Source organism: Sorex fumeus, unplaced genomic scaffold, assembly GCF_029834395.1.
Source record: "Sorex fumeus unplaced genomic scaffold, SorFum_2.1 ptg000039l, whole genome shotgun sequence".
In the NCBI taxonomy this organism is placed as follows: domain Eukaryota; kingdom Metazoa; phylum Chordata; class Mammalia; order Eulipotyphla; family Soricidae; genus Sorex; species Sorex fumeus.
In genome coordinates, this window is record NW_026606096.1 from 7,853,161 (window position 1) to 7,879,072 (window position 25,912).

Genomic DNA, 25,912 nt, shown 5'->3' on the forward strand with positions numbered 1-25,912 from the left:
AATAAAAAATATCTTAGATCTCTGAATATATGGACAGGTTCACATTTGCCAAAAGTCCTCGTTTTTGTTTTTTGGGATTGCACCTGGAAGTGCTCAGGGCTTCCTTCTTGCTCTGTGCTCAGAATCACTCCTGTCTGTGCTCAGAGGACCATATTGGGTCCCTGGGATACAACCCGGGCAGGCTGCATGCAAGGCAGGTGACTTGCTCTCTGTACTATGTTGCTGATCCCTGCCAAGAGTACTCTTAACCACCTGAAATGTGAATTTATTCCTTAAATAACACCAAGGAAAGTTCAGGGGTTATTCTAATAGTGAAAATTATATCCTAAAAATAATTTTTTATTATTTTCATGTTTTATAGAAATGAAATATTCTCTGATTAAAACAGAGTAGTTAATATAATCCTATATTTCTATCACAATACCAAATTTTATTGCATAATTTCTTCTGTGCTTTAGTTTTAGATTTTTGTTTTTCCTAACAGTACACCATATTAATTTCCTGTGGTTACACCCTATTAAGTTTTACATTGTAAATAATTTTATAATATTCATACCATGATTTACCAGCCATTCATTTCTAACTTAACATTTAGGTTTCCCCAATTGTTTATTATAAATAAATGCCTTGAAGAGATTCATGCATTTTCAGTGTTTTATATCATAATCTCAGACATAGAATAACAGATTAATGTATATCAGCTAAAGAGCACCCACTTTTATATGAGTATCAACAGCTTTTGATCAATGGTTCTTATAATCATTTCTGGCAGAAGGAAAACTCGCAATTACTAAATACCGAGCTTATTTCTATCCATGTCCTTAGCACTCATCTGAGGAGATGCTTCCTACCAGCTAATAAGAAGAGAGAAATAAATGGTACCCTTGCTCCTGAAGGCCCCCTTGACAATGCTTATAACACTTTGTTTGGTATCCTTGAGAACTGCCTGGGTTTTGCTGTGACCTAAACTTTGGGACCTGGGTGAGCACAGAGAGTGGGCGCAGCATCTGGAGGGTCCCACCCTCTCCTATCTGCAGGCCCAGCTTTCCTGATAAGGTGTCTGGAGCCCTAGCCTTCAGCTCTGGAGCATGCACATTTAGATCACAGATGGCGTGTTTCTTGGAGACCTTCACCAAGAGGCCACTCCTTCCCTTCTTGACTCCCCCTCTTTCTGACATGGAGCAAAAATGAAGCCTACTGGTTGCACTTTAAGAAGCCAACTTCAGATGTTTTGCAAAGCAGGAGACAGTCTTCAAAGACAAAATAGGTGCAGTGCTATGGGTTTACCCTCTCAGCCCCGTGCACCTCAGCCAGGGGAGCAAGTCCCTAGAGATCTCGTTGGGTATTGGAAGGAGAGAAATGTGTTGGTGCCTGACCCTGGTGTTTTAGGCCTTGGACAGCCCAAGTCAGGTATTTAACCTATAAGAGGAACAAACAACTGGAGCTCTTAAAGATACGTCTTCATTGGGCAAAGGAAAATGGACTAAGATGAATGTTTTTCTCCAGCACAGCAGCCTCATACTGGGCCTTGAGTGTTAACTTGGCCTCCTCCACTGTCTCATCCGTGTTTTCCAAAAGATGATGCGTTACGGAGTCGTTGCTCAATTCCAAAATTTCCTGCTCCCAGCTATCCAAGGTGCGCCATACATGATAGTAACTTCCCAGCTTCAGGCCTCAGGAATGCCAAAGCTTGCTGAACCCATACCCTTTGCAACCCCGCCCCCGGGGGATGGGGATAGGAGTGGGGGGTGCTGGAAAGGCCGCAGCTCCAGATCTCCCTGTCCCTAAAGCAAGAAGCACCCCTGAGGCCTCGCGGACCCTTCGGGACCACCCCTCTCCAGCTCGCTCCCAGCGAGGAGGCAGCACCATCCTTGGGCCAGTCCAACTTCCCGGGACACCCCAACGTCTCCGCTCGCCCCCGTCCGGTTGCTTGGAAATGTGCAGTGGACAGTGACGTCACACAGGGGGGGCGGGCCTGGAGGTCCGGCCCACCAATGGCGCGCCCGCGGCCGGCCTCTTCTTTTCCAGCGATTGGTGTGCGGGGCCCCGGGGCTCCACCCCAGCCCGCCATGGCGTCAGGCGCCGCAGCACCGGGGAGGTGGGTCCCACTTTAAGAAGTGAAGTTTGTCGCCCCCCCTCCCCCTCCCTGCCCCCCGCCTGCAGCCTCCCGCGGCCCGCGGAGCTGGCGGATGGAGCTGCGCCGCGGCGGCGTCGGGAGCCAGGCGGTGGGGTGCAGAATGGATGGGGACGGCCGAGATGGCGGCGGCGGCGGCGGCTGCAAGGACGCCGGGTCGGAGGACTACGAGAACCTGCCGACCAGCGCCTCCTTATCCACCCACATGACAGCCGGAGCGATGGCCGGGATCCTGGAGCACTCGGTCATGTACCCGGTAGACTCCGTGAAGGTGAGGCGCGGCGAGGCTGCGGGGACCCGGGCGAGCCGGGGCGGACCGCCCGCACGCGCGCGCGCGCTCGCTAGCTCGCGTGTGCGTTTGCATCCTGCGCCAGAGCCGTCCCGGGCAGCGCCCCGAAAGCACGCTCTGACCCCCCGGGGTCCGCGCCCAGCCGCTCCTTCCGCCGCGCGCCCGGGCTTGGGGGCGCCGCGGGAGCCCACGAGGATCCGCTCCAGGCGCGCGCGCCGCGCAGCGCGGGGCCGGCGATCGGTGGTGCCCCAGCGGATCACGCCAGCCCGTGCGCTCCCCAGCTTTGGGGTGTGTGTATGTGGGGGGTCCTGGTCCGAGCCGCGGCGAGACTGACCCCTCCACGTGCCGCGTTTCCAAGGGAAACCCAAGCCGCGACGCGCTGGTAACCCGGCTCGCGCTGAGAAACGTGGCCCCAGCCCGGCGCTACGCCTCCCGCCGTGGCACGTGTGTGGTTTCTGTACTCTGGCTTTGGCGTTTTTTTTTGGGGGGGGGGGGTGCGAGTGTGTCTGTGTGTGATCAGCAGGAAGAGTATGCCGCTCCAGAGCCCCTTTCTCGGGGTGGCACGTGCCACTACGCTTCCCCCGGAGCGTAGGGGGAGGTGGTGATCTCCCCGCGTGGGGACGTTTGCAGCGCTCCGGGACGTTTGCTGACTCTTACTTGAACACACCGCGGCTTGTGTAGCCGGCACCCCGTTTGACTGTCACTCCCCTAGGTAGTTTGAAATGCACTCCTGTAAGGGGAGGCGGCATAACCCCAAGGCAGCTGTAGCTTTCACCTCCTACCAGTCTCCTGCCCAGGAACGGTGTGAGGAAATATTGACACATTGCGCTTTGCTGGGCTTAACTCAGTCGCTCCCGCAACCCTGGGGAGCTGAGGATGAAGAAACCGCCCCTTGGAGAGACAGCCTGAGGACTTGGTTCCAGGCGCACTTCCACCTGTGCTCTCGGACTCCACCCCACTGTGCTTGGGGGAGTAACATACTGGCTCTCAGGCTCCCACCCCCGACAGACGGATAGTGGTGCCTTGAGTATTCCAGCCGGGCAGCCAGTGGGGATGGGGTTCTGGGGAGAGAAATTAGAGGAGGGGGTCCTCCTGGTGTGCTTACCCCAGGCCCTGCCCTGGAAGGAACCTCTCCATGTAATACAGTTCCCTGTGTGTTTGAAGCGTTTGTCTTCAGTGTCTCGGACAGACTGCAAGGGAAGTGAGGAGCAGGAAGATGTCATTTTCATGGACACCAGGCCCACCGGGTGAGGGAGTATGTCCAGGAACTAGCTGGCATCTCTGGCCCGGGGTCTCTTTGCTTTAAGTTTGGTTCAGGGCATTGTTTTGGTTTCTCATTAGGGTTAGGAATAATTAGTCATGCCCTCTGAGCTGCCTTTGACACTGTCAAGAGGCATTCTTTTGACATGTTTAAATTGTGAGCTGTGTTTAGTTTCCTCCCTGCCCCTTCTCCTGCCCCGAACTGGTATGTTTTGATCCTGACATCGCTGTGTACTTAGTATTAACTTTCCTGAGCTGCTTTCACCCATGGGCAGATTAACATGGTGTGTGGGAGAAGGAGGTGGTCTGCCTGTCTGGGGCTAGTTACCCCTGGCACTGGGAGGGTGAGGGCTTTGGCTGGCATTGAAATTTCAAATAATGATTGCAACTGAAGTCAAGTCAATAGAAATCACAGTTTGAATAAGGTAAATAAAGTTTTCTTGTTTTTTTTTTTTAATAAGGTACACGGTTCAGACTTTGCCCTTCCACAATTCTGAGGGTGGCCTAGGTTCTGGGGTACCTCGCTGTGATCCTAAATTGTGGTCCTGGCGGATTTCTATGTGTTTTAGCTTGTAGGCTTGTTTTGAAAACATTTACCATGTGTTTATCACCATTGCTTTCTCAGAAGGGGTAGCAAGGGTGATTCTTTCCCTTGTTCAGTAGACACTGTTCAGTGGTGTGCGCCTCTGAGCCCCTTTGCACAACCTCGGGGAGGGTGCAGCAGAGTGCTGTGGTCTACCGAGGTTTGCCCAGGAGTCTGCAGTCCTGGGGAGCCCTCCCCTGTGTACCTCTGTATTAGTCTGTTGAGGGAGACATTGTAACTGAGGCAGGAGCCTGGGGCTGGGGCAGGGTGGGGTGGGGGGCTCCCACCCTCCCCTCATGTACTTCCTGTCTCAGGCTCTGTTCAGATGGGTTGATCTGGTCACTTCTGAAATGGGGACTGAGTCCCCATCAGTGTTCCTCTCTGTTCACTTGTACCCCCTTGCAGTGAGTGCAGGACACCTCGTCCTCTTTCTCGTGATGTGAAATTTCAAATAATGGTTGCAACTGAAGTCAAGTCAATAGAAATCACAGTTTGGATGAAGGAAATTAAAGTTTTCTTTGATTTATTTTTTTTAATAAGGTACACGGGTCAGACTTTGCCCTTCCACATTTCTGAGTGTGTGTGTGTGGGCCTGCCTTTCCTGTCCTCAATGGTGTGACTCCCGGGGGTGTGTGTGTGTGGGGGGGGTTCTGTTCACATTTGGGACAGTCTGGTGTGCTGTTGGTTCTCTGGTCATAGGTGTAGAAGGTCAGTCTTGGTCATGCGTAGATCAAGAACAGAGAGCACTTTTCCGTGAGTCTGTCCCACGCTCCTGGTGCCAATTTAGCTGGTGTGCGTCTTTTAGCGCTGAGCTGTGATGTTGCAGATGGACATTTTCATGCAGCTTGGTGAGTGCAGACTTGGTGTTTGCAGGACATGGCCCCGGAGAAGTGTGGTTCCTTGTAGCAGGTTTCAGTTCTGTGTGCGCATTTCCTGCTCCTCTGATGGCCCACCACTGCCAGCGCTCACCAGCCTCACTGGGCTGGCCCCTGGGGCTTTTGGTGCTAGGTCATTCCTGCAGTTCTCAGCCTAGACAGTGGTGCCAAGGTAGGAACATGGGGGTTCTGTGGGGTTTCCTTCAAACAGTAGCTATTCCTACTCTTCTGGGGCCTTGCCACGGGTTTTCCACGCCCCCCCCCCCCCTGCTGTTCCAAAGTGCCTGGTGGTGTGGTCACCTGGCCCAGCACTTGGGGTGGATGTGAGAACCCCTGGTTGGGAGTCCTGAGATTGTGCAGAATGCCAGGTGGGTGGAGGAGGAAATTCCAACCAGATTAGGCACAGCTCTCCTCAACCATGCTGATTCCCGCCGTGGTGAAAGGGTGAAAGCAGGAAACAGGAAAGATTTGAAGTGAGGGACCGTCCGCTGACCCTTCCTCAGCCTCCTTTCTCTTGCTTTGCCTGTCGGGCAAACGCTGGCCTTTAACTCTGCTCTAGATGCCCGCCCTGTGCAGCCAGCTGTGGGCACTGCCATGCTGGTGCCTCCTGTTGCTGGCAGTGCTGAGACGCCCTCACTCCTCGGCCTTGCCTTGGGGTTCCTGTGGCCAGGCGCACAGCACAGAGCTCCCAGCACCTGCCAAGCTAGGTTGGCACCATGGTGGCAGGGCATTGTTCAGCTTGTAGGCGTGCCCCTTCCCTCCTCCCACCCGGTGGGCCCAGCCTTGCAAGCTGAATGGTAGCAAGGGTGCTCAGGAGTTGCCAGCCTCCCGTCTGCCCACTTCAGCACTTTGGAGGCAAAGATCAGTGCACTGGATGCTTTTCAGACTCATTTGAAATCGCAAATTGGTCTGGTTTCTGCAACAAGATTATTGTGATTTTTAAAAATTTTTTTCTTATCTCCTTGGGGCCTCTCTTTCTTTCTTTCTTTCTTTCTTTCTTTCTTTCTTTCTTTCTTTCTTTCCTTTTTTTGCTTTTTGGGTTACACCCAGCGATGCTCAGGTGTTACTCCTGGCTCTGCACTCAGGAATTACTCCTGGCAGTGCCTGGGGGACCTTATGGGATGCTAGGAATCGAACGCAGTTCGGCCGCATGCAAGGCAAACGCCCTACCCACTGTGCTATCGCTCCAGCCCAGGGGCCTCTCTTTCTTTCTGTCTTCCCTCCACAAGTGCTTTAACTGCAAGGTGGATGTGGGGCAGGTCAGAAAAGGGAGTCTTTCAAATGTCCTGCTCTTTACTTCTAACTCCCAGACTGCATCCCCCGGGGAGGGGGGGGGGAGGTGGGGGTGCATTCTGCATCTTCCATTTGGGGGTTGGGGCGTGGAGGGAGGTCTCACCCAGTCCCAGAGCCAGCACTTGGCCTGAGCTGGCCATCTTCCTGCCGACCTCTTGTTTCCGGAAATAGGAGATGAGTAGGCTGAGACTGAGGCATGGTGGCATTCCCTGGGATCTAGTAATGAAGGTATGGAGAGGCATTTGGGGCTTGCTGGGGGGGTTTCATTAACTGCATTGAACACACACCTTGCTGGGGGTGGGGGGTTGGAAACCCCTAGGGTTTCCATGCTGGAGGGCTTCCCCTTCCTTCCCAGTGTCCCCTCAGCTGATGTGCTCCCTGTGGCCACAACCAGTGCCCGGCCCTGTCCAGTGCCCCGAGGTGCAGCATTGGAGGCTGATCAGCTCTGTGTGTTTGGGGTGGGGAGGGGGTGCTTCACAGCCTGGGGCTTTTGACCCCCTGCCCACCGCAGTGGACTGCCTTTCCTCTCACTCACTTGCATGTCAGAACTGACTGACCTGCTGGTCTTCCAGTCTCTGGACTCCAAACCTTTCTGGCTCTTCATGTCTGCCCTGGTCCCTAACTGTTCCTTTTCAAAGAATTTTCTGTTTGTTTGTTTTTGCTCTCCAGTGAACTCTGAGGCATGCCCCAGGGGTGCAGGCCAGGCGGCCTTGAGGAGGCTTTGGGGGAGCTCCTTCCCCTCCCGCCTGCACCCCACCTTGCAGATTCCTAGCTGACAGTTTTTCTAGGAGGGATGTGGCTGATCACTTTCTCTTCCTCTAAATGTAACCTTGGCCCTGAGGGCCTGTATCTGGACTTTCACCCTCCCCCCAACTGTCTTGGGGAGCCTCCAAGCCCAGGCTTTGTTTCCTGGGTAGGCAGGACATTTATTCAGCTTTCCTGAGCGTTTTCCTTTTCTTACTCTGTGTTTTGTTTTCCTTCTGCCAGTGCCTGGTTTGGATTCCTTAACAGCGTCCCTGACCTTTGGGCCCAATGAGGTCCCCTCCTTACCTCTCCTCCCACACTCCCCACCCCAAAGCCCCTCCCCTCCTACCTCCCCCCATTTCCCTAGCCCCTGGCCCTGCTCTGTTTTTCTCTAAGGCATCCGTTCCCTTCTCACCCTAATACCAGTTACTTAGAGTATTTATGTGGTTTGTTCCTATTTATAGTTTTATTCATACAGTTTGTGGTTTTTCTCTTCCCATTGAAGTGTGAGCGTCAGTGAAGTGTAAGGGCGGGACATCTCTGCTCTTTTGTTCTCAGGGTCTTTCCCTGACACCCTGTCCCCAGACACTCTCTCCCCAGCACTGAAGGTGCTCAGTTAAGTGTTTATCAAATGAACTCCCCCCAACAATCCTTGCTGGTCCTGCCTGGCCCCCTCTGAATGCGCCTGTTTCCAGGCAACCCTGAAACGCTTGATCCACCGTCCCAGTCCACTTTCTGCATCTTAAAAAGAGGCAGTCAGGTTTGTAGCTAGCCCCAGTTTCAAAGTCGAAAGCTACCTGCAGGTGCCAAGTCAGGTGTTGATTGTCCACTAGGGATTCTCTCGGGAGAGAGACATCAGGCTGTGCCCTCTGCCCGGTGCAGCTGAGACTAAGGAAGCAGAGGGCAGGACATATCCAGTTGCATCTCCGACTCAGGACTGCTGCTCCCCAACTCCAGCGATTTCATGTGATTTTTCAGAGACCCAGAAACGCTTCTTCCTTCTGACTTGAACTCTGGAGCACAAGGTGCAAAAGATACTCCGTGAATGTTGGTTGAGTGAATGAAGCCAAAGGCTTACTTACAGGTGGGAGAAAATGATTTAAAATGTATCCTGAGACATACTTCTTGATTGGACACTTGTATCTGTCATGAAATCTGGCAGCATGGAAGTCTAGGCAGTATCCATCACCCTCACACAGTTACAAAAATGTTTGTGTGATGAGAACTTTTAAGTTTTACTCTCAACAACTCTCAGATGTGGAGTCTAGTATTAATAGAGTCACCGCATTACACCCCCCTGGAGACTTGTTCATTTTACAACTGAAAGTTTGTATCTTTTGACCACATTCCCTCATTTCATCCAGCCTCCTGTGCCTGACACCTACCAAGTCTGCTGTCTTTGCTTAAGAGCTTTAAAAAAAAAATTCCACATAGAAATGAGATGATGTGATATTTTTATTTCTCCATTAGCAAAATACCCTTAACGTTCATCCATGCATCTATGTTGTTGAAAATAGCAAGATTTCCTGTTTATGGCAGAATAACTGAATAATATACTATTGTGTGAGGTGGAATTGTGTACACACACACACATCACATCACATCACATCACATCTTTATCCACTGCTGGAATTTTAAGTTGCTTCCTTAGAATGTCTGTTGTTAATTTTGCTGCAGCAGTTCGTGCTCTTATTTGTGGATAAAAATTTTGAAATAGAATTGGTGGATCATGCTAGTTCTCTTTTTGGGGAGGAGGGTTTTGGACCACACCTGGGGCTCACTCCAGGCTCTGTGTTCGGGGTCATTCCTGATGGGGCTTGTAAGACCATACGTGGTACTGGGGGTCCAACTGGGACGGAACACATGCAAGGCAAGTGCCTTAACTTGTTAGGTTAAAAACTTTTATTTTTGAGGCCTCGCCATTCAGTTTTCTATCTTGACTATGCCTATTTGATGATATTCTCAGCAGGGGGAGAGGGGCTCCCTCTTGTCCACATCCCTGCCTACCTTCACTGTGTCTTGTCTTGATGATGATGCTACCACGTGCCATCTCCGACAGGTGCCAGGTAACATCTCTTTGTGTTTGATTTGCATTTTTATCCTGATTAGTGATGTACCACCTAATCACTATTTGCATAACCTTTATGAAATGTCTTCTTAGATCATCGGCTTTTATTTGAACTGAGCTACTTTTTCTGGGGCTGTCATTATTATTATTTGATTTCTGGACCACAACCAGTTGTACTCAAGGGTCACTCCTGGCTTTGCACTCAGGAATTATTCCTGGCAGTGCTTGGGGATCATATAGGATGCTGGGATTCAACCCAGGGTGACCCTGTATAAAGCAGATGCCCTACCTGAGGTTGAACCCAGATTGGCTGGTTGAGTGCAAAGCAGACGCCCTACCTGCTGTACCATCTCTCTGGCTCCCCTTGGTGGTTGTTCTAATTAATTATTTTTGGTTTTGTGTTTTTAATCCGTATTCACCTTAACCACAAAAATCAGACTTTTCCGGATCTCTTTGGCTTGTCCTTGCTGTGTGGTAGAAGCCGAAAGTCACAATCACTCCTGAATGAGACTGTTGATATATCCAGCTGCCCACTTCATATATTCCACTGTACTAGACATGAGGCAACAAAAATTAAGATCCGGGTCTGTTCCCAAGGAATGTGCCCTATAATTACACCCCGAGGTTAAGCAACAGAATTGTTCCTCCCAAGGAGAAAAATGGCCAAACTTGGTCCTTATTTTTCAGTGGGTCCAGGTCTTGGGTGCCTGGGCTCCAGAGGCTCAAACTGTTCTCTTGAAGGGCCAGAGTCCATTGGACAGCATCATTCTGGCTTCTTTGCTGGGCCCCTTGACTTGGCTCCTTCACCTGTGGGAGACAATAGCCCTCAGTTGTCCCCAAACTCCTGCAGAATGAAGCTGAAATTGACTCACAGAAGGTCCCTTTGAGAACCTCCCCACCCTCCCAGTAATCCCAGACAGTTGCTAAGAGGTGTTAGGGTTTCACATACAGGCTTTCTCGCCAAGGGAAAAACAACACATGTTGAAATAGAGAGAAATCCCAGCACCAGTGTGGTGGGAGCGAGACTTGCATAACTGGTTCCGGAAACGGCTGGCCATTGTGGGTCGAGTTGCGGGACACAGCTGCGAGTCACTGGGAGGCCATCTTGTGGACCCGCCCGCCCGCTCTGGATGCATCAGACAGTCTAGTGAGAAACTCAACCCCCCTGGCTGGCCGACACCGCTGGCCTCCTCACTCCTTGTTCCGACTTCCTTTTCCTGGCAGTGCCATCCTTCGGGGTTACATTTGAGATGCTGCTGTGGGCCTGGGCTGTGTGTGTGTGTGTGTGTGTGTGAGAGAGAGAGAGAGAGAGAGACAGACAGACAGACAGACAGAGACAGAGAGACAAAGAGACAGAGACTGAGAGAATAGGGCAGGTTGGAGGCTCCTTAGCAAGGACCTGAACCCCAAGGCTCAGGAATTTTGAGTACCAATCCCGCCATTAGCACCTTGGTAACCTTGGGAACTCATCTTTCTGGGGAGGGGTCTCTACGTTCAGTCCCGCTGACCTGCTTGACCAGGCTGAAGGCTTGGTGGGCTCACGTTTGCCGACAGCTTTTGTAAACCTCAGCATGCCCAGCCAATGATAGCGCCGGGCACAGGCAGAAGTCTCGGGTCAGAGAAGTGTTTCAGGTTAACAGGCTGTGGGGTGGCCGGGGTGGCCCCTGGACAGCTCCTGCAACCTCTCTGTGTTCTTTTTCACATCTGTAAGGCGGAAGTAATGGTACCCACTTTAAAGTTGCTGCGAGAATTACTCGCGCAACTCCGGGAGTCAAGGCGCCGGAGGAGCTCCTGCTCTCCTTCCAGAGAAACTAAGAGGGAAGCCCCAGGACCGTGCTGTTGGAACTGAGCTGCCAGCTTCAGCTCCTGTTTGCTGAAGTTTCTGTGGTGCTGTCGCCATTGTCTGCTGCAGTATTTCTAGATGGTGTCCGCCTCCGTTCTGTCATTTGAACCTCCGAGTTCTCTTTTGAAGCTTGGAAAAGGCATGTGTCCTTTCTCATGTCGCAGATGAGAAAACTGAGCTTCAGACAAGTGATACGCCCAGGAGTTCTGTCCTCTTTCTGCGGTTTCACAACAGACGGGAATTGGGTGGGAGCAAGTGAGGGACGTGGGTACAGACATGGATATTAATGATGCAGAGTCTCTGAATTGGGTCCTGGGAGAAGAGAGAAGAGGGCCGCAGCTGTTCTTGGGAAGCAGGAATCGGAGCGAGGGTGTTACAGCGGGAAATGAAAGCGAGGCCTGAAACGCAGGGCTGTGATGTGTAGGTAGGAGTTTCTTGGTCCACTGTGGAAAGCGAGGGGACCATGCAGTCAAATATGGGACACAGTGCAGTTGCTGTGACTCCTTCTCATTTTTGCAGTCTATCAGAGTTGGACTCCATAAAGAGTCCTTTGACTATGGACAGGCCCGAGGCTTCCTTTCCAGATTATAGCAGCAACGGATTCCGGGAAGATCAAAGTCTCACAGCTCCTTCCTGCTCAGGCTGTGGTGTTGCCCGTGTAAGCAGGGGGCATTGTGGCCTCCCTTGCTTGCCCCTCAGCTAGGGCATCTAGTTGGAACACATGCCCGTTTGCAGTGAGCTACCCCGTACACTTTTAAAAGGCACCAGGTCAGGGTATTATCAAACCGGGATCCCGTGAAGGGAGGAGGGTGAGCTCACTGCAGCCCCTGTCGGGTGGGAGCAGCTGCCTGGCCATGGGCATTCACTGCCCTCCTTACTTGCAGTGCTCTCCTTTGCCTGTACACAGACCTGGGTGGGGTGGTTCTGAGGCAGCCTCCGCATGGTTAGGCTCCCTGGAGGCAGGCACATACATTGAAATGGAGCCAGGGCTGGAGTGATAGCACAGAGGGGAGGGCGTTTGCCTTGAACGTGGTCGACCCGGGTTCGATTCCTGGCATCCCATATGGTCTCCCAAGCACCACCAGGAGTCATTCCTGAGCGCATGAGCCAGGAGTAACCTCTGAGCATCACCAGGTGTGACCCCAAACGCAAACCAAAAGAAATCGAACCAGTGAGGGAAGACAGCAAGGCCGTTGTTGGAGTGTCATCTGCATGAACCGCTTTGTAGTTCCCTTTCCTTTGGAAGTGAGCCCGTCCCCAGAGTGCCGGGCAGCCGAGACGGGCATTGTGGGCAGGGAAGGTGACTAATATGGAGACTACTGATGTCCCCAGAGCCCCGGCCTCTCTGTCCTGGTGTCCCCTATGTTTTCCGTGTGTGCTTCTGCCTGCAGCAGAGGAAGAGGAGGAGGTGGGACACTGGCGTCCCCTTTTGCTGGCTCCTATCTACGTCTCCTAGTGCTGTCCACTCTGAGGCTTTCAGGGAGCATGCCAGCTAGGGTCAGTGGAGACAGGGCCAAGCTTGGCATCACCTCTGGCTGGCAGTTCTCGGCTTCCCTGGAACGGAGTAAGTCCCAGGTTACCCCAGGGCTGTCACCGGTCTGGATGGCAGGTGGCAGAGGGGAGCATGATCAGATCCCAGAAGCCACACCAGCGAGGTGGGCAGCTTTTCCAAAGGAAGGAAGATGCTGAAGCGTATCATCAAGTGTGCGGGTGGGGCCCGGGTCCAAGGTGTATCTTTAACCGAGGCACCAAACAAAACCTTTCCTTGGTCGCCATCTCCGAGACCCAGTGACCAATGCCGGTGTGTGCAAGTCCTGTTCATCATAACGCTCCTCCCCAGGGAGAGGTCGGGGCCAGTTGCCAGAGTCCATTGTCTTCTCCAAGACCGCACAGAATGCTGGACCTACTGAGGGCTGCGGGACCCGGGGATGACCATGTGCCTTGGCACCTGCACAATCTCCCACAGAGATGTCAGGGTGGGGGGTGATGAACCTCTGGAGCCAGGAGGTATAGAGAAAGGGTCTCTCCAGAGAGCAGGAGCTTGGGGTCTATAATTAGGAGGGGACGTAGTAGAGAGAACGAAGCTCTGTGACTCTCTGTCCCTAAGAGGCCTGGCGGTCAGTTGGGCCCAAATTGTCTCCCCCCGTCCCCATCTGGGCCTTTTCACTAAAGACTTGACTGGGAACATCTTTGAGGTCACCGTCCTGGGGCTTCCAGATCGGCCTTCCCCCTCAACTCCCTTTTGCAGTTCCTCCTTCTCATCCTCTTCCTCTCCGTCCTGGACTCTGAATGCCCTGCTTGTCCCCTAAACCACCCATGATGGCTTTTGGGAAGTGTGGCCTCCGTGTTGGCACTGCCCAGCCTAGCTGGGGCCAGGGTCAGCCGTCCTCTTACTCATTCCGCCTCCTTGTGGGGTTGGAATTAGTAGGTATTGTTATAGCTGAGAATGAATCGCAGCCCGCAGTTTGCCCACGTGACCTATATAGCCTGGGTCAGGGTCCGCAAGTGAAAAGGGAGCCCGAGCAACAGAGTGGATAGCACCCCTACTTCTGGGGACAGTGCCTCCTTGGAGCCGTTTGGCCCTGGGTCTCACTGGGATTCTCCGTCATACTCCGCTGGCCATCATCATCTGGGCAGCCGTACGACAGTGTTTGCCAGTCCTGATGTTCTGCAGCCTCTGTGTAGAGCCGCCACCCGCCTCTCCTGGTTCCTGGTCTGTGGGTGCCTGGGGATTCTGGTGATAGGCCTGAGCAGGAGTGGGAACCCCCCTCCACCTCTCATGTCTGTGTTGCACAGACACTCCTGAGTCTCACAGCTTCTGGAAACTGAGTCCTGTTTCCTGGGGTCTTTCTGGTGACCTGGCAAGAACCAGAGCCCCCAGGCCAGCTTCTGTTTCTGTTCCCATGGCCATCCCTAGCTCGCGGACTCCAGTGCTGAGTGTTTTGAAGGAGGACCTGTGTAGGGCCTTCTGAAGTGTGGCTGGACAGTGCTGAGGAATTATCCAGAAGAGATAGTTGGGACAGAAGCAAAGATTGGATCTGGTTTAAGTTGAGCCACAGGAAACGACCCATTGGGGCAGAGGCCTTGTAACTGAAAGGATAAAATCTGAAATGCTGAAGTGTGTGGGAGCCCCCAGGCTCTCATGGATTTGTTTGTTCTTTGGCTTTGGAGCCACACCCAGTTGTGTTCAGGCTTTTTCCTAGCTCTGTGCTCAGGGCTCACTCCTGGGAGTGCTGGGGGGTGAGGGACGCATCATTATGTGGGGCCAAGGATTCAGCCAGGGTTGGCCGTGTGCAGGACCGTTGCCTTAACCCCGTCCATCTCTGCAGCCCGCCACCTCCCCCGGCTCCCTTTGAACAGGAAACAGTCTGCAGCCAGCCTGTGTGAGGGACATGGACTTATATCGGGTCCTGAGTTCCATACCCAGCACCCTCCAAATGCCTCTGAGGCATCTTGGCTCCTCAGAAAATTACAGGATTAATGTTCATGTGTTTCTGCAGCCCAGGAAGGGTGAAGGACTACCTTGGACAATTATTGCCGATTGCTAGTGCTTAAAGCTTGCAGAGGACTTCCCCTTGGAAGAGAGCTATAGAACCTACGGAATGTAGTCACCATGTCGACTTAGCTTCCTCTTGGCTTCCAAAACAATCTTCTACGTTTCGGAAGGAGGTAGAGAAGTGACCGCTGCAGCTTGTGTTTAGGGGTGCCCCTGGGCTCGGGGTGCTAGGAAAAGGCCATTCCATTTATCTTCGGAACATGTCTGGATCCGGCCTCTGCCTGCTGAGTCGGGCCCACAATTGTTCTCCTTAAAATATTTTTTTCTTTTGTTTTTTTGCTGGGCCACACCCACCAGTGCTGGGGGCCCTCCCGGTAGTTACTCTTGGGACCAAGCAGTGTTGGGATCTTGGACCTGAGCCTCTTCTACTATATGCATAGTGTGTGCTCATGAATCGTCCCTCTGGCCCCCAGAATCCTCCTTTTAAACTTACATTGAGTAGCCCTTCTTTTTGTTTTGTTTGATAAGCCAATAAGGTCTATGAAATTCCGTTTCCGACCTGAACAGCCAAAAGTTACTGCAAAGCTGGACTCGACTCCCACCAGAAGCCACTTTAAATTGAAACCAGATCCCATCCCTGAGCAGCCTCCTTTGGAGAGATTGGGGGTGGGGTTGGATGGGGACGGGGCGGGGATTCTGGTGACCTCCTGTTGACCCTTGGGTGGTGCTTGGATGCAGAGGGCCAGGAAAGGAGTGAGAAGCAAGGGGAAGGTATACTCTGTCTTGACACCCGTCAGCATATTGTATGTGCATTTTCGTGTGCTGATTGCTTAAAATGTCCATAGATCCCGTTGGTGGGGGTACTGTGGAAAAACTGCCCTCGTCTGAGTCAGTTTCTTCGTCTGTAAAATGTCAAGGTTGAACTAAAACAAACTGATCCCCATGGCTGCTTCTAGCCTGATGCTCCCGTTCACTTCCATGGGGCACCTCTTTGGATTTAGAGGTGCTTTGTAGAGGGAGCTTGGAAGGCCGCAGCTTGGAATTCTCTCCAGTTCTTGTGGAATTCTCTTGAACTCTTATGGAGTTCTCGCAGATTCTTCAGCAATTCTCTTAGGCAACAGCCAGAGCCAATATATATCGTCCTGTGGAGCCTGGCCGTGGTGAGGACCTGCTAGATATCACAGTTGCTTTGATTTATTCGAGATCTTTAACGACAGCATTTCAATGACTTGCAGACCTGTCACCCAGGCAATCCAGGAAGTGGTGGATGGCCCCAGCCCCAGCCCCAGCCCCAGCCGGGAACCAAGGGGGGAGATCTGGGGCAGATGCTTCTGGAAGGCTCTTGTTCTAATTCACAGACTTCTTCCTGCCCAAGACCTTTGGCAAGTTCACTACCAGGAAGCTGAGTCATGCAGGGGTCAGTGGCATGGCCAAGGTCTCCCAGCGCTGCAGCAGCACAGACAGGGTTTGGCCAGAGAATGCAGAGTTTGGAAGAGGGTTGGTGGCAATGACGGGGCTGGTGGTGGTGTGTGTGTGGGGGGTGCTCTACCCACACCACTGCATTGTCTTTTTAAAAAAATTTTTTTTCTTTTTGGGTCACACCTGGCAATGCACAGGGGTTACTCCTGGCTCTGCACTCAGGAATTACCCCTGGCGGTGCTTGGGTGGACCATACGGGATGCTGGGAATTGAACCTGGGTCGGCCGCGTGAAAGGCGAACGCCCTACCCATGTGCTATGGCTCCAGCCCCCTGCATTGGGTCTTTCAGTGACAAGAAAACCCTTCCACCCCGTGCTCTGTGCTCCTTTGAGATTTATTGGGGAGCATTGGTCTTCTGGGTCATTCCCCTCATGTCCCCCACCCCCTTTGTTCTCCGCTCATGGACCCGGACAGAACCTGCATCCCAGGGGAGAGGCCCTCCTGGGCCAGTTTCCAGGGCTCATAAGACTCTCTCTTTCGCCCCCATCCCAGCCCCATCTCCTGGTACTTGTCATGCTGAGGGCTTATGGCCACATCCCATCTGTTGCGGCCTATCTCCCAGGTGGCCCCCTTGCCCATGTGCCACCTGCCTGTGGAACCAGCCCCACCTGCAGCATCCCTCCTGGAACCCCAGGGGCACCTCCTCCTCTGCTCTCCCCACACCTTCTCCTCTGCTTCTTGACCTCATGGTCTGGTCATTTGTATGACCTCTTTCTTTCTCTTTCCATGGCCTCAAAGTTAAGGGTGTGTCCATTCTGTTGTCCCAGCATGGCCCTGCGGTGCACTGACCGGGAGGAGTAGGAAGTAGGAGGCTGTTGCGTCCTCTCAGACTCCTGAGCCTTTACTGCCTGCACACTCAGGGGAGGGGGAATGAGGGTTTGAGCCGCATTTGAGGTCTCCCCCCTGATTGACAGTTCCTGCTGTTCCCTTTGGAGTCCAGGAGAACCCTCAAGGGCCTCAGAGGGCTCTGGAAGCTGTTTGCCCCTGCACGCATTGGCACGCAGTGTGAGTGTATTCCCAAGGCTGAAAGGTGAGGTCTCGGAGGTGGGTTCCTCTGGAGACCCCGAGTCCTCCAGGCCCTGGAGGTACTGCTCCTCTGTCCACATCGGTCTTAGCTGTGACCCAGTGTGTCCAGGAAAATCTGCTCACGTTCTGGAGTTGGTTGGATTGGAGCTTTTGTGGGCAATGGGGAAGTCTGGAGAAGTTCACCGGACATGCAGTTAGCCCCGCACCTCCGCCGGGCGCTGCCCACGTAGACTGCGGCCTGCCGGGGAGGAGATGCGTGCGGGTGCCCCTGCGTGCGGGGTGAGACTTCCAGTGGCTGTGGCCCTGGCCCTACTGTGTGCCAGTGCCCTCTGTCCTGGTGCTGGCGCCACGGTGGCGGTGAGCCAGGTGGCCCCTTCCTGCAGGTTGCCCGGTGACTTTAATGGGAGACAGGCATGCTGCTGCATCACCTGCTCTAATTATAAGTAGGAGCGTGAGCAAGGGAAGGCTGGCGACAGACAGGGCTGCTTGGAAAAGGCTTTCCTGACTGAGGATAATCGGCTGTTCCTGGGCCCGCCAGGGAGGGTGCGGTCTCTGCTGGATGGGCAGGGCCGCCGGCTGGACCACACGGGACTGGGAAGCCGGCCTGGCATTGTGGAGGTGCCAGCAGAGTAGGCTAAGGGACACACTCAGCTCCAGCTCTCATGCCAGCGGCCCCTCCAGCTCTGAGGGGAGGCACAGTGTCCTGAAGCCAGCGGCATCTCCTCAGACCAACGTTTGGTTGACTCTCAGCAGCTCTTCACATCTGAGCAGTTGCGTTTCTGATTCCCTAGCGTGGTGGGCCATGCGGACTGTCTGGTGTGCTCTGGACAGGGGCGCGCATCATCCCTGGAGCTGGGCCAGCCTGTGGGGCTGAGGAACAGTCGGGCATAGCCCCCTCGGTGTTTCTGTCTTGCGCTTCACTCAGCCCTCTGTCCCGGAGCCCTGCACTGACCTTCTGTGTGCTTCCTTCCAAGGCAACTGGAAGCAGGAACAGTGCAGTGTGTGTCCAGGGATGACATTCTGTGTCTGCTGTGTCCAGGCCTGGCATGGTCCCCTGGCTGCCTCCAGAAAAAGCTACTCCATATTAAAACCTAGGGGATTATTTGGTTTTCAAAAGACCAGGGGCTGGAGCGATAGCACAGTGGGTAGGGCGTTTGCCTTGCACACGGCCGACCTAGGTTTGATTCCCAGCATCCCATATGGTCCCCCTGAGCACCACCAGGAATGATTTCTGAGTGCAAAGTCAGGTGTACCCTGTGCATCGCCCGGTGTTACCCAAAAGAAGGGAAAAAAAAGGGAAAAAAAGGGGGGGGAGGACCACCTGGAGAGATTTGCAGGAAGATTGGTTAGATTGAGATGTTTTAATAACTATGTGGCAAGAAGCTCTTGATAAAACATTGACTGCCATAATGGGGTGTGTGTGTCTGTGTGTCTGTGTTTGTGTGTGTTGCGTTACTGGGCCTTGACTCCAGTGTGCAAGGCACGCACTCTGCCCCCAGGTTCTACCATCTCAATCTTTAAGCATTTTTTAAAATTAAAGTTTAAGTAAGGTGGTTACATTAGTGTCAAAGTATATGGTGTGGATGTAGATAGTTCTCACCCCACTGCCACCCAGTGCCCCTGGCCATCCCTGTGTCACTTCTCGCCCAGTCAGTAGTTCCTTCCACTCCTCCCTTTAGGACTTGGTCATCAATATTGTAACCACAGGTTTTTCATCATTAGATATTGCCTTTTGCCTTATTTTTATCTTGCTGTATTCCACAGAAAAGTGAGATCATCCAGTATCTGCCCTCCCTCTAGCTTACTGTGTTCAGCACAGTCCCTCAAGTTTATCCATGTTGTGGCAAATTGCACGATTTCTTCTTTACTTAGAGCTGCATAGTATTCCATTGTAGATATCTACCACAACATCTTTACCCAGTCATTGGATGTTTGTTTTTTTTTTTTCATATACCAAGTGCTGAAGTGATCCCTAGGTGTGCACTTATACTTCTGAATTAATGTTTTTGTGGGTTTTTTTTTGAGGTAGATACCAAAAAGTGAAACGGTGGCTCATATGGAGTTCTTTCTCTTATCCAAACGGCCATATAGGCTGAACTAGAGGACATTGATACCAGTGGTGAATAAGGATTTCTTTCTGATGGCTTCTCCACTGACACTGGTTTTCAGTATATGCCATCTCACTGATATGAGATGATATCTTGTTATTGTTTTGATTTGTGGTTTCCCAGTAGCCAGTGATGAGCACATTTTCATATGTGTCCTGGCCATGCTTATATCCTCTTGACAAGTGTCACTTTGTCTTCTCTCCCCGATTTTTGATGCGGTTATTAGATTTTTTTTGTTGTTGCTGAGGTTTATGGGCTGGAGCAATAGCACAGTGAGTAGGGCATTTGCCTTGCACGCTGCCAACCCGGGTTCGATTCTTCTGCCCCTCTCGGAGAGCCCAGCAAGCTACCAAGAGTATCTCACCTGCAAGACAAAGCCTGGCAAGCTCCCCATGGCGTATTCGATATGCCAAAAACAGTAACAAGTTTCACAATTTGTTGTGAGACGTTACTGGTGCCCGGTTGAGCAAATCGATGAACAACGGGAGGGCAGTGCTACAGTGGTGAGGTTTATGAGTGCTTCATTTGATGTATTGTGTGTAACTCTTTTCTCCATTCAGTGGACTGTCTTTTAATGTTAGCCTTTCTTTTGCCTTTTAGTTTGATGCAGTCCCATTTGTTTATTTTCATTAAAAAAAAATGAATCACCGTGAGCTATATAGTTGCGAAATTGTTCATGATTGTTTATTTTCATTTTTTTCTGTCTCTCCCTCTGGAGTCAAATCAGTGGGAGCGACTCAGCTGTCCCCTGCCCTTGGTCTTTTGTGTATGGCTCTATCGTGGGAAATACATTCCATTTTTTTGTGCAGCACATCAGAGCTTTTCCATCTTTTTAAAAACTAAAACTCATTCCTCTTGCTCTTTGTCCAAAGCCTCCCCTATCTCCTATTTGCTGTCTCTCTTAAGTTGACAAAGCTAGGCATCTTGTTTAAATGAAATCATATACTATTTGTCTTGTCATCATTGACATAAGCATACTGTCCCCATTGTTCCTCTGTGTTGTGGCATATGTGGTGTTAGAATTCCCTTCCTTTTTGGGCTGAAGACTGTTCCATGTCTGCGCAGACCACCTTTACTTGTTGATCCATAGCCAGACACCTGGGCTGCTTGCATTAGTGTGGAAAATGTAAGGAGCCAGCAGTTATGAGCCAGGGGGTGTGGCTACCTCTGGGGGTCCTGGTTTCCAATCTTGTGGAATGGTAAGGTCTTGTCAATGTCCTAGTTTTCCACTGGGCTTGATCTTTTTTCCTTGACACTGACAAAACATGAGGGTTACCACTTCCCCCTGCCGTCCCTGCCCTCTGCTCCACCCCATCCCCCCAGATAATACTGGTGTCTGGTGTCTTTAAACTGCAATTAGACCTCATGTATGATAATCTAGATTTACCTCCCTGAAAATGACACCCCCCCCCCCCCACACACACACACACACACATTTGTGTCTCAAAGGGCTTTTTGCTTCTCAGATTGAGAGTCGGGGCCCTCATTGAGACAACCTATTGAACTGCTCAGTTCAGTCAACAAGTGTTTGCAAGTGTAGTCGTAGGCCAGTGGGCCAAGCAGAAGCAACCTGCCCTTGTGGTGTTCCCTCTACGAGTGCGGTGTGGCCTGTCGGAAGGCAAGGCCCATCGCAGTGAAGTGATTGCTGGGAATTCCTCCGGGATTCGGTGGCAGAATGGGGTGAGATTAGGCCGTGGACTCTGGAGCACGGCTCTTTGTTCCCTCCAGCTCACATTCGGGTGTGTGCCTGGGAGCATCGCTGCCTGTTAGGGCGGGAGGCCCGCCAGATGTCCAGCCCATCCTGCAGGGCTACGTGGAGGAGACTGAGTCCATCAGGCTGATGGTGTCTTGAGGCCCAGTCTGGTCCCCAAGTGCCACTAGGCCCTTGTGACTCTAGCCCTACAATTCCGAGTGTGCGACTCTGCCCAGTGGCTGCCCACGCACAGTGCCAGGGGATCAGGCCTCATTTACTCCATTAAAGGTGTCTAGAGCTGCCGGTGACTCCCAACTGCCAGGCCAGGGAGCATTTCTCTAAGCACTTTTATTCTGGACCCTTCTTTGTGCCCTGCAAACTGACACCAGCCATCCACACCCTCAGGATGGGGCTCCCCCCCAGCTCCCCCAACTCCTCCTCCCTCCAGCTCTCCAAGTCTGATTGTTGCATAATCAGGATTAATGTAAGCCCGGTCCATTCTTTTAGAAATAGGGAGCCAAGGAAGGTGGGAGTGGCATGGGGGGGAGGCGGGCGGGTCGCAGAGTCCCCTCCGAGGCTGTCCTCCTGGGCAGATCCCCTCATTTTCCTGGGACCGCAGTTTCTCTTCTGTGAGGGGGAGCTGGCCAGCTGACTCAGGGGTGCTGACTCAGGTCCTCTCTCGGTGTCAGGGTGTGGGGATGGGACCCGCCCCCCGCGGAGCCAGCTTCAGCTTGCCAGGCCCCTGCGTGGTTGCCTTCAGCCCTGCCACTTTAGGAGGTCGCAGTTCACACTGTTCACCAGAGCCCTGTTTGCAGATAAGGAAGCCAGCTTGGGATTGAGCAACTGGCCGAAGGTGCAAGGTGCGAGGAGGAAGTGGCCAGGCTGGGATTCAGATGCAGGGTCCCCCCCACCCCCTACCATCCCAAATCTGTTCAGCTGGTCACTGTGGGCCTGGACACCAGAGGGGTGTGGCCACAGGTGGAGGCGCCTTCCTTTGTCGGCAGCAGGAGGCTTGGGGTGAGATTCCACCACTGTCTCTTCAGTGGGAGATTGTAGGAATGTGACCTGGGGTTCCCCACACCAGAGCCCTGTGGCAGGTAGCTTCCTCCTGGGACCCCTCCCCCCCTTTTTTTCAAATATGGAATTTATAGACTCCTGCCCTCTAGTACAAGTCTTACAATGAAGACGTTACTGGTGCCCGCTTGAGCAAATCGATGAACAACCGGAGGACAGTGCTACAGTTCTACCCTCTAGTATAATGATTCAAACTGTAATGAGATCCTTTGCACCAAACAGCCACTTAACCATCCAGCAGGGGAAAAACACCTTCACCTTGTAGGCAAGATTCAGATAGTGCTGAATCTCTCTTAAGGAGATTTCAAAGTCTTCCTCAACAAGTATGCGCATAGGCGTCTAAGAGACTCGCCCCGGTGAGTGTCTGATGTTTCATACCTGTCCTTCTCCATCAGTGTCGGTAGCTTCCCCAAGTGGATCGAGAACAGAACACATCAGGACTTTGGCAGCGGCTTGCAGATGACCCCCGTGTGTCCATGGGGCTGAATCTGGCCTACTGATGGAGGGAAGGCTCTGTATGGTTCTGTGTGTACTCGCACTGTCGAAGCCCGGGTGGTTGGTGGGAGAGGCTGAAGGACAGCACCCAAAGTGGGAACTTTTCCTTAAATACAAAGGATGGTCACGCAGGTGGCATCTGTGCAAGGGTGAGCAGCTGTGGGAACTTGGGTGACTCTTCTGTGCCTCCAGCAAAACCAAGAGGTGCATGACGGAGCTGGCGCTCTGACAGCAGACAAAAGCCCACCGGACACCCCACCATGCAGGACCAGAGATGACTGAGCTGCTTGGGCTGCTGGCGGGAACAGGGACCAGCGCTGCTCACCGGGAAGCTCTGGAACGGCTCTCAGCGCCTGGACTGTGTCCTGGTCTCCATGGCAGTGTCCTGTTTTTTGCTTTTTGAGGGTCACACTCAGCGATGCTCAGGGGTTACTCCTGGCTCATGCACTCAGGAATTACTCCTGGCGGTGCTCAGGGGACCATAGTGGATGCCGGGGATCAAACCCGGCTCAGCTGTGTGCAAGGCAAATGCCCTACCCGCTGTGCTATTGCTTCAGCCCCTCACAGCAGTGCTGGGAGATGCCTTGTGTTCGCTGGGGCACTTTTGCATGGACACTGGTGCTGCTTCCTCCCAAGTTGATGCTTTGGTGTGGTGTTAGGCTGTTTCACTTGACCTCTCTGGGCCAGGCCGAGCAAAGACCCCAGAGAAAGAGGTGTGTCTGCAGCTCTGCCTCTGACATCCTGTCCTTACTTGTACGTGGGTGTTTATAAGCAAGGACATAGACCAGGCGGGTGAGTCAGAGGAGGCCAGCTTAGTAGCTTGTGAACATCTTTCTTGAAAGTAGCCTGACGATTGTTCAGCTTTTTTAATTAAAAAAGTTTTTTTAAAATATTTTTTATTGAAACACAGTGAGATACACAGTTACAAAGTTATTCATGATTGGGTTTCAGTAATATAATGTTCCAACACCCTTCCCTTCACCAGTGTACATTTCCCACCACCAATGTCCTCAGTTTCCCTCCTGACTCCCCCCTCCCCCCATCACTGCTTGCCTCTATGACGGGCACTTTTTTTCTCTCTCTCTGTCTCTCTCTCTCTCTGTGTGTCTCTCTCTCTCTCTGTGTCTCTCTCTCTCTCCCTCTCAGATTATTTAGTTTTAGTCTTTACTCACTGATGCAGTGTCAGGATTTTCTCTGTCAAAATGGCCCCTTTGCCCACCAGTGGGTTGAGCCCTGTTTTGAGAAGAGAGCAGAATCCTGCTGGCTGGCATGACCACCTGGTTCCCTGAGGGACTAGAGGCCAGTCTGGCAACAGTGAAGCTGCACCCCCTCCTCTAGACCAGGATTGGTGGGTGCCTATAAATACTTCACCTAGGTGGACCCTCTACAGACATTCCTGGCACATAAATGGACCCAGTGACAATTTTGGATGACTGTGGCGTAGGACTTTTTCCTTTTCCAAAAGCTTTGGGTGCTTCGGGGGTCTCTAGGGAGCTTGGTGTGATGGTGGAAGACAGAGGGTGGCAGAACAGCCGGGCTGGGCCAGAAATTGATTCTTTCCACCTGCGTGCCCCAGGAGGGACCCCTGACTGGGTGATGAGCCCCGGAGCCAGACTGCCTGGCTTCCAAGCCAGTCAGGGTTCAACCCATGAGGCAATTTGCTCCTCCCCCTCTGTACCTCACTTTCCTGGTTTGTCAGATGGAGTTGTTAGCTGCTAACATTTCTGTTTTAATCAGAAATTAAAATTATTCTGTGACTATAGGGGTGGGGATTGGGGGACTCAGAGAAGTGATTTGCCACAGGCCACGCGTCTGTTGGCTGTGGGGCCCCCATCCCGGGACCCGGCTTTCTGCTCGTCTGAGCAGAGCTAGGCAAGGTGGGCCCGGGCGACTTGTGCTTCTGGTTGCCTTTCCAGCCCAGCACTCTCCTGCCCTTCGTCTCCCGGTGACGTCCCTAATCCCACCCCTGAAATCCCAGCCCTGTTACCTGGCATCTTGAGAATTTGCCCACCTGTAGAGCAGTAATAATTTAATCTTTTGGGCGTGTCACAAACAGGATGTTTTGAGCTTGTCCTCAGTACGTTGAGCCTGAGCCAGGCATGGATTCCTTTATTCCTCCCCTTCCTGCTCTCGAATTTTCTAGAGATGGAGAAAAGCCCAGGCCTGGCTCCTGTAAGAAAGGAAAAGTGGGAGCTCCAGGCATGAGCAGGGACAGGAGGCCGCTGACCCTGAGGTGGGTGAGTTGACGGCTGCCCCACGGTGGCCTGAGAGCCGTCACAGCCCCAGAAAGTGGCACCAGCCTGGTAGACGAGCCGGCGGGGCAGGTTTCTGAGGCCCGAGGCTGCCCCGTCTGTCCAGCCGTGCATCTCCTCCTAGCTCTCAGCATCTTGTTCAGTGTGGAGCCAGGGAAAAGGCTTCACTAGAGCTCCTTAGCTTGGTGTTCGGGGCCTCCTGAGTCCAGCTTCAGCTTGGCTTTCCCCCCAGCAAACAGGGACCGACCTATTGCCCAGCTGGCCTGGACCACCTCTCCACGGGTACCTCCCTCCTCACCCCCGGTCCTGGCCTGGCACACGGCAATTTGCCCGAACCCCAGATGCCGTAGTAAGAGTTGCCATGAAGGCTTCACTGCTTTCGCTCCTGGTGCTACCCGGGCATCCTCTCTCCCACCACCCTGGCCGGGCTGGATGTGAGCCTGGGTCCAAGTCTTCACACTGGCCAGCTCCATAGGGGCTGTTGGGTGCCAGGGCTTCTTCCCTGGGAGAAACTTCGGGAACTTGAGTTTCGGTTGTGTTGGTGGAATTTGTGTTTTCTCTTAACTTCATTAGGGAAGTATGTTAGTCACTTCTGGGCACCCCAGAAGCAGCAGTTTCCCCTGAAGCACACCTCACTAGGACAATTTCAGACTGGTGTCTGGGGAATGTGAGTGACTGGTGGCACACAGCTCTGAGCCAGGACCTCATGGTCCACAGACCAGGAGCACAGAGAGCGCTGGACTCTTCAGGGCAAAAGTGGTTTTGTAAGAATTGCCCCCCCTTTGTGCGTTGGGCCTACTGAAAGGCAGAGTGCGCCCTGTGAGGGGCTCTCGCAGAGTGAGTCCACTTCCACCCATCCTCCCCAGCTCGGGGTTGGAGGTGGGCCTGCGTGGAGAGGTTCAGGGATGTGGACAGACACAGGTCAACCGGGAGGTCAGCCCACGGTGCTCAGTGCATTGTTTCCTCTTTGCTTCTTTTTTGCAGTGCGCTTGCCTTTGGCTAGATCTGAAATGTCATTTGGCACCTTCTGGAACTTCCCTGCGGCCTCCTTTTGGGAATGGCAGCACCAGTGACTCCTCTTGAGGAGTCGTTTTTGTCCCTTGTGTGATTTGTAAACTTGAGTGTCAGATCTTCCCTTTGATTGGGAAAAAAAAAATAGTGTGCTCTCTTCACATTGACAAATGTCGCTGATTTGGGAGA

General features: G+C 52.8%; 1 protein-coding gene across 1 annotated transcript in view; it reads left to right on the top strand.

Annotated features, from left to right (window-relative positions):
• The first annotated feature begins 2,072 nt into the window (after positions 1-2,072).
• SLC25A37 (solute carrier family 25 member 37) overlaps positions 2,073-25,912 on the top strand; it is a 37,502-nt gene continuing 13,662 nt past the window's right edge. Inside the window, exon 1 of the mRNA XM_056119160.1 lies at positions 2,073-2,405. Coding sequence (XP_055975135.1) covers positions 2,190-2,405 — 216 coding nt within the window. The 5' untranslated portion in view covers positions 2,073-2,189. The remainder of the gene's footprint in view (positions 2,406-25,912) is intronic.